This window comes from Chelonia mydas, chromosome 4 (genome assembly GCF_015237465.2).
Source record: "Chelonia mydas isolate rCheMyd1 chromosome 4, rCheMyd1.pri.v2, whole genome shotgun sequence".
Lineage (NCBI taxonomy): Eukaryota > Metazoa > Chordata > Testudines > Cheloniidae > Chelonia > Chelonia mydas.
The window spans coordinates 63,937,540-63,946,283 of record NC_057852.1 but is presented as its reverse complement, the minus strand read 5'-3'; the positions used below and the strand labels follow the sequence as shown (position 1 = coordinate 63,946,283).

Here is an 8,744-nt window from a genome sequence, read left to right as displayed (position 1 = left end):
CTCCTCAGCTGAGAGGTGGGTGGATGTGGAAGTCATCACAGGCCAGCTGCGTACCCTGGTTCCAGGGCTTTCCAGCTATTATCTTTCATGAGCACTAAATTCAATCAAAAATCAAAGAAGTCTTAACAAAGGTAAAGATATAGCGAGACCTGCATAGCCCCATCCAGCCCCCTGCTATAGACTACAGTCCAGAGCTGTAGGGCCAACAATTCCCTGGAGCAGGACACCATTAACCCGGAAGCTGGGCGTCCACACAGACCTTGCCTTTTGCAGAAGTTGCCCGATGTTAGCCAGGAAAACACCCCCCCACCGCTCCCCCCACACGCCTCAAAAGGGCGCCGGTGCCCTGCGCGCCCGGAGAAGGCGCCCGGCCGCCGGAATGGCCGGCGGCTCGCGCAAGGACCGCATGTCACAATGCAACTGCAGCCCACGAGCAGCGACCCCAGCAACCGCCCCCCGCCGGCTGCGGCCTGCAGAGAGCCGACAGCTGCCGCTGCGCCCGGCGCGGGGCTGGGGCCGCCAAGGCGTAACCGAGGCAAACCACAGGCAGCCGGCCGGCCGGGGCAAAGACCAGGGGCAGCGTCATGGCCGCCAGTACCCCCAGACCCGCCCTCGGAGCAGCCGCTGCGGGGAAGAGGATGATATGTACAGGTAACGAGCGCGTCTCCGCACCGGAGAGCCCGGAGCTAGGAGCACAGGGCAGCGGCGAGCCAGAGCCCGTACCGGACAGAGAGGCAGCGACGTCTGCACAGCAGAGCAAGCTGCTGCCTCAGAGCCAATACGACAGCGCTGCAATTAGTATGGTTGCATTGGTCACACGCCAAGCGCGTATTTTCGGCGATATTATTTATTATAAGCAGGAGCAATGTGGACACAGAAAATTAAAAGAGTTGCAATTCACCGTATATTCTATTTTGTCATGGTGCTGCAGCTTTATTTTATCGGGGGGGGGGGTCTTAATAGCTAGATTGAAACTCCTCTTTTTGTTGTTCTTCTTTATTATCCTGTCTTTTTCCATCGAGTAAATGTCTCCATTGTTCAACCCTCAGGACTTATTTAATGTGTGCGTGTGAGAGAAACACACACAAAGCAGGAACGTGAAATCGACACTTCCTCAAGTTGGAAGCTTTTGTGCTCTGCTCAGCAGTGCTCATTCTTTATTGAAAAAGTGTGCCCTGGGCCTCGGTATTAAACAAAGAGACCATATCAGCGTCTGAGAAGAGCGCTGCAGCTGAGGGTCTGTATGAAAACCTCCTGCTGATAGCAAAGACATTTCTCAGCGTTGCAGTTTAATAGCAGTTGCATACTTACTAGAAACACATTTGAATTTTAAATGTCTAGAAAACACAGTGTACAATGAAAAAGCACAGGAATTAAACTGAGGGACTGAGACCAAATTTGTGTGTATTTAGTTTTGAAAAGTGCCTCTTTAAATTCATCTTGGAACCCTAACTTTATAATCACAGAAATAATACATATCTGAAATTTGAATTATACACAGTTTATTATTTGATAGCTCAATTGCAGTGTACTCCTATCCCATTAATTAATTGTAAAATCACTTACACTTTCACTTTTATCCTTAGACTCCAAAGAACTGGAAACAAGCTATGAATTGTAGAAAGCATCTCAGATATGGTACACATTATTGAGAGTTATACTGAACACGTTAGGCTGTGCTCCGCATATTATATACAGTAGTAGAGTTCTGCCACTGGGGTATAGTCTCAATAATAAAATATGAATAAAATACATTTCCCTTCATTCCAAATCTGTGTGTCATTCACAGGTATTATTTTAACAGTTCAGCACATCTCAGTCTGTACAGGGGCAGCTGGCTGGGTCCCTCTTTTATTTGGTGCACATATACACATTCTAGTAGAGGGCCCAAAACCGTAGCGGCAAAGAGTCTTGTGGCACCTTACAGACTAACAGACATATTGGAGCATGAGCTTTCATGGGTGAATTTTGCAGAATTTTAAAATACCGTGTGCAGCATTTTTAATTTTTTCATGCAGAATTTTTACTTTTTCGTGCAGAATGCCCCCCAGGAGTAAATAATATTGTAAAAACAACAAATGAGCTTTACATTATACATGTATAGAGTCAATAAACTCACGAACATTACACATTTTCATCCACATACACTTTTCCTATCATTATCCCCTCTGTGGAAGGTTTAGACCTTTGGATCTGCATAGCGCCAGATCTACTAGCTGTTCCCTTGCACTTGCCTCACCATGCCTCTGAAATCCTCCTCGATATATTGTTCCCCTGTGTGGTCTGCCCCTTTGTCCAACATACTCACAATTTTAGGCTGTGTTTAGAATCTCCTGTGGCTGCTGAGGACGAATGAGGCAGCATTTAGCCTTAGAAATGTTGTTTCATTCTGTCTGCAAACTCAGCACTGCATGGGTTTGCATTCACAATTGTATTTTTGCAATTTTTAAGGGATAGAAACAATTTTTGAAAAAGATAACATCTATTCTGCTGAAATTGATGAGGCCATTAGAGAATGCTCATCTGACATGCCATGGTGAGGCCTTGTCTATACTGGCATTTTCCAAAAATCTCCCAACGTGATACTACCACCAGTACTAGCAATATTGGGACTATTAGCATAACACCAATGATAGGTTGGCCATTGGCCATTTAATCTGTCTACACTAGTGCTCCCACTATTGTTACCACTGAGACTGAAGTACAACAGTGGGAGATTTGTAGAAAAGTGCCAGTGTAGATAAAGCCTAACTGGCTCAATCCAGCCCCTGTGCTACAGATTGTATTGGGATTTTTAATACCCTATAAATGCTTGATCCTTTGCTATTGAAATCAGTAGAAAGATTCCCACTGAGTTCAATGGGTGCTGGATCAGGCCCTAATGCACTCTCCCAGGAAAACTTATGCCCAAATAAATTTGTTAGTCTCTAAGGTGCCACAAGTACTCCTTGTTTTGTTTTTTTTTAATTGGAAAGTGATCTTGACTCTTCATCCTGGCCACCTTTAATTCAATAAAGTTGCAACATCTTTGTTTGATGCAGGCAATATCACTGTACTGTTGTAAATGTTTGATCACTGTCAGGCAATTTCAACACAAGAGTAATAGCCAAGGTTATTTTTAAAGAGTGAAAGGCAACTTAATCACAGCCTTGGTTCAACTAAAAATGCAGTGTTTGCTTTTAGTGACACAGAGAATGAAGTGCAAGTAAAGCAAGCAATACATTTCACATGATAACTTGCTGGCTGCTATGGCTGGTAACTGTGTTATACAGGTTTACAACCTACCGTATCAGTTCAAGGTTAGCATAATTTTCATATGCATTCTGCAACTCTTAGTATAAAAAGAATTAACCTCTACATTTTAGTTTTCTAGTATAATATTCACAAAGAGGACTTATACTCTGCAACACTGAGCGTCAATGTGCCTAACAGTTAGGCACCCTGCCACCTCGTGGAATTCACAGTCCTGAGTTAGGTGAGGCACCTATCTCCACTCATGATTCACAGCCATGAACCCTCTCCTGTGTGTAAATAATTAAATATTCATTGGAGCAGGAGGACCAAAACCTGGCTGTCATGTCCCAGCTGAGTGTTCTAACCACTGGGTTACAGAGTCATTCTAATGTTCTCCCTGGCTCAATTACTGTTTAATTATTTATACTTAGTGGAACAGCTTCACAAGGAGAGCTTAAGGGAGACCTGTCCCACAATACCTTATAGCCCAGTGGCTTAGAGCACTCCTCTGGGAAGTGGGAGTCTTCAATTAAAATATCTGTTCCACATCAGACAGAGAAGGGAATTGAACTTGGGTCTCCCACATTCTGAGTGAGTGCCCTAACTACTGGAATAAAGGCTGTAAGACGGTGAAATGTATCACCCCCTCCTCCTCTCTGGATGTTCTGTGAGGATTTAGACATGCTCTAAGCACTTATTGGACCCCATAGAAAGGGAAAATAATCCAACTGGGTCTTATGTGTAAGTTAGGAGCCGAGCTGCTGGTCAGTGTCAGGACTTTGGCAGCTATTAGAATTCTTTGAATTTTTTGTTCACAAGCATGTGGACAAGGGTGATCCCATGGACATACTATTCTTGGACATTCAGAAAGCCTCTGTCAAGGCTCCACACCAGTGGCTCCTAAGCAAAGTCAGTAGTTGTGGAATAAGTGGGAAGGTCCTTTCATGGATTAGTAACTGGTTAAAAGAGAGGAAACAAAGGGTAGGAATAAATGGTCGGTTTTCACAATAGAAAGTGGTAAATAGCAGGGACTTCCAAGGAGCTGTACTGGGACCAGTGCTTTTCAACATATTCCTAAATGATCTGGAAAAGGAGGTAAATAGTGAGGAGGCAAAGTTTGCAGATGATACAAAATTACTCAAGACAGTTAAATTCAAAGATGACTGTGAAGAGTTACAAAGGGATCTCACAAAATTGAGTGACTGGGCAACAAAATGGCAGATGAAATAGAATGTTGATAAATGCAACGTAATGCACATTGGAAAACATAATTCCAATTAGGAGACAAAGTGGGTGAGGTAATATCTTTCTAGGAAACTAAGTCACAGTGTCCGAGTTAAATACAAAGTGGAACAGATTGTTTGGCATAAGTAGTTAACACATATTTCAAGGGACCATTGAATCTGTTCCACCTTTTATTTAGCTGTAACACTCTGAGTTAGTTTTGCAGACCTGAAGAAGAGCTCTTTGTAAGCTCGAAAGCTTGTCTCTCTCATCAACAGAAGTTGGGCCAATAAAATATATGACCTCATTGACCTTGTCTCTCTAATATCCTACGACCAACAAGCCTCCACTGCATATAATCCCAATTATACATACAAAACCGATGGGTTCTAAATTAGCTGTTATCCTCAAGAAAGATCTTGGAGTCATTGTGGAGAGGTGTCTGAAAACATCTGTTCAACGTGCATTAGCAGTCAAAAAAGCTAACAGGATGTTAGGAGCCATTGAGAAAGGGGAAGATAATAAAAAAGGACAAATCATAATGCCACTATATAAATCCATAGTATGCCCACACCTTGAGTACTGCATGGAGTTCTGGTCACCCCATTTCAAAAAAGTTATATTAAAATTGGAAAAGGTACAGAGAAGGGCAAGACAAATAATTAGTGGTAGGGAACAACTTCCATTCCAGGAGAGATTAAAAAGGCTGGGACTGTTCAGTTTAGAAAATAGAAGGGTAAAGGGGGATATGATAGTGGTCTATAAAATCAGGAATGGTATGGAAAAAACATGAATAAGGAAATATTATTTACCCCTTCACATAATGCAAGAACTAGGGGTCACCCGATGAAATTAATAGGAAGCAGGTTTAAAAGTAACTTAAGGAACTAACAGTCTTTGTATGGAACTCATTGCCAGGGGATGTTGTGAAGGCCAAAACTATAACTGGGTTCAAACAGGAATTAGATAAGTTCATGGAGGATAGGTCCATCAATGGCTATTAGCAAGATGGTCAGGGACACAACCTATGCTCTGGGTGTCCCTAAATGTCTGACTGCTAGAATCTGGGACTGGATGACAGGGGATGGATGACTGGATAATTGCCCTGTTTTGTTCATTTCCTCTGAAGCATCTGGTATTGGCCACTGATGGAAGACAGGGTACTGGGCTAGATGGACCATTGCTCTCATCCATTATGGCCGTTCTTATATTCATTTGCTCAACCACTGAAATTTAGATGCCTTGGGGACTTTAACTGTTATAAACTTTCGTGCCCAAGGAATTTAGGTGCCTAGACGGTTTGATGACAGCTGAGAGGTGACTTTATGAATGCCAGTGGTTCCTAAGGACTGGTCTACAATGGAAACTAACATCAACATAGCTACATCTCTCAGGGGCGTGAAAATCCACACCCCTGAGAGACAGCTATGCTGACCTAACCCCCAGTGTAGACAGTGCTAGGTTGATGGAAGAATTCTTCCATTGACTTAGCTATCACCTCCTAGGGAGGTGGATTAACTACAGTGATAGGAGAACTCCTCCAATCACTGTAGTGAGTTTCTACCTTGAAGCACTGCAGCTGTGCTGCTGTAGCATGTTAAGTGTAGACATAGGTCTAAGTGTTGGACTTAGATGCCTAAAATGGCAACTAGGTTCCTAAATTTCCCTTGTTAATCCCACCCCTAATATTTTAGCTCAATTTTTGACTGGTGTTCAGTTTCCAATGGTTTAAAGATTATATGATTATCCTTAAAAATAATTCACCTTAAAATAGTAAGACAGTGAATTTATTTCTGCAATACCGCCTGTAAATTTGTTCCTCCCAATTTTAGTTAACAAAGTCTCCTGCCACTATGTTGGCTTACTCCCACACCTCCAAAGCTATGTTGTGGGAATTCTAATGTGCAAGTGTTATGTCTCCTGACATGATTGATGATCCTAAGGTCAAAGGTAGCCATCGTATGGTCTCAGAACCTGTCTTGTCAGGAAACTAAAGAAGATAAACCAGAACAACTGTATGATAAAGCTGACCTAAACATGACTCCTTTGCTATATCACTTCAGCCTTTGTTGTGCAGTGCACTGACTGACTGTTGGATCAAAAATAAAGTTAGCTTCTGTTTCTCCATTTCTCTTGTTTTGCTCCAGCCTCTGGCTCAGAAGGTTCTCTGAGAGTCAGGTTTAGAAAAAAAGCTCAAGCAAATAAAAACAGTTAAATGTCATTGTAGTGCACCTCCAGGCACACAGTAGCTTTGAGAACATCCCAGAATCCTTGCAAAGGTTAGCTTAGGAAGTTAAGCTATAATACTTACATTGTCAGGAAATTTAGATTCCACCCCCTACATTCATTATGGGGCACTGGATAGCTGTAACTTACAGGTTTGAGTCCAGCAAACTGGAGAGACTGGCTTTATTGATGCCTGTGTTGTACCTAGAGGAGTTGTGTTTACATGTTTGTCAGTCTGGTGCCTTTCAAAAGGAGATTTTTTTTTTTAAGTGGACAAGTGTATGCATAAGTTTGTGATAAATTTACTTTTAGCTTTTGAGACACCATTGAAGAGATAAAATGTGATTACCAAACTCAACTAAGCTACACATCCACATTTTGGAGTCATATCTGATTAGTACAATTTCAAACAGAAATTTACTTTTCAGTATTTCTCAGTTTACAGTATCCCTAATTAATCTTCAAAAAGTGATGCAGCTCTGAGGACTGGCTTATCAATTTTAGGAAAGAATAAGCAGTGGGCAGTTGTATCATTGGTTTGCTACAGCTGGCCACAGGGCCCAATTTTCTGAGGTGTTAAGCACCTCCTGCAAAGTGCCAAGTATCCTCAACTCTTACTGAAGTCCACAAGTGTTGCTGTGCACACTAGACATTTGTCTACCCTTGAAAGTTTTCAGAGTAACAGCCGTGTTAGTCTGTATTCGCAGAAAGAAAAGGAGTACTTGTGGCACCTTCGAGACTAACCAGTTTAATCCGATGAAGTGAGCTGTAGCTCATGAAAGCTTATGCTCAGATAAATCGGTTAGTCTCTAAGGTGCCACAAGTACTCCTTTTCTTTTTACCCTTGAAAGTGTTTTTCATAAGGTAGGGTATGAATTTAAAGTGCAACAGCTATTCCTGAATAACACCATGTATGAACTGAAATAAGTGTGTCCACATATGGAGTGAATCAGGAACAAATCCACACGTAAACAAGCCCTTAAGCAACTCGCAGGATTTGATCTATACCATATATCAGGCCAGGCTAAAGACAGTCACCATCCAACTGGGATGATGACTTTGGCCCTCATCCTGTAAAGACTTATGCACATACTTAACTTCCTGTACTGTGAGTAGTCCCATTGCCAGCTTCAAATGATAAAGTTGTAGTAATTTTGGAGTTATTGTTTTGCTGCTAGATTGAACTTTGTTGGGAAGGGCAACGTAATTTTCCTACAGGGCATAATGCATTTAAATGATTGTGGTGTATTTAGCTATGAAGCTGTTCACTGCATTTTTAAGCACAGTTTGTCTGAGGGATTATTTAATTATTTATTTATATTTAAATAAAACAATGCTTATACAAAGCTCGAGGCACCATGATTAATAATTATAACAAAACATTATAACAATTATAACAATAATTCATATTATAACAAAACAACAACAAAAAACAAGTCCCCAGCTGCATTAAAGTAATTATTCAAAAAGGAGCTCTGCCAATCTCTACAAAAATCCCCCCCTTTATTCCCCCCCCCCCCCCCGCCACCTCATCATTCTGGGAACCTACCCTCAGCCCTCTCCAAAAACCTAATCAAACAGAAGTGTTCTGCAACATTCTCAAGAGGTGACCACATTCCAGCTATTTTGGATCCAGGTAGAGAGCATGTCCCAGAGACTTTGAGCTGTCACACAGAACACCCTGCTAAGGGCTGCCTCTCTTCTACAACAAGGGGGAACCTATTCAAATGACTGCAGCTGGGACAGTATGGTACAATCCCTCAAGATTCAAGATGGAGGGTCTTACAGAGTGACACATATTCCACCTGCTTTCTCACTCATGGAGAGTTTATAATTGTTCCTTCCTTGTTTGTTGTTTTCTTTACTCTAAAAGGAAAGATTGAACATACAAGCTTTACTCTTTGTATATAAAAGACATTTTTTACAAGGAGTTAATCACACACTAGCAGGCATTAGGACACCAGTGATGTACAATGTGTACCAACTATATTTCTACAGATTATTTAAAGACGCTGATTTCTTTTAAATTAAATCTGGATAGCAGATCAACATGTGTGATT

At 41.7% G+C, this 8,744-nt stretch overlaps 1 protein-coding gene across 1 annotated transcript in view; it reads left to right on the top strand.

Moving 5' to 3' along the window:
- The first annotated feature begins 334 nt into the window (after positions 1 to 334).
- The window catches only part of C4H4orf45 (chromosome 4 C4orf45 homolog), a 67,833-nt gene continuing 59,423 nt past the window's right edge, over positions 335 to 8,744 (top strand). Inside the window, exon 1 of the mRNA XM_043545915.1 lies at positions 335 to 651. Within this exon, the coding sequence (XP_043401850.1) occupies positions 585 to 651 (67 nt within the window). The 5' untranslated portion in view covers positions 335 to 584. The remainder of the gene's footprint in view (positions 652 to 8,744) is intronic.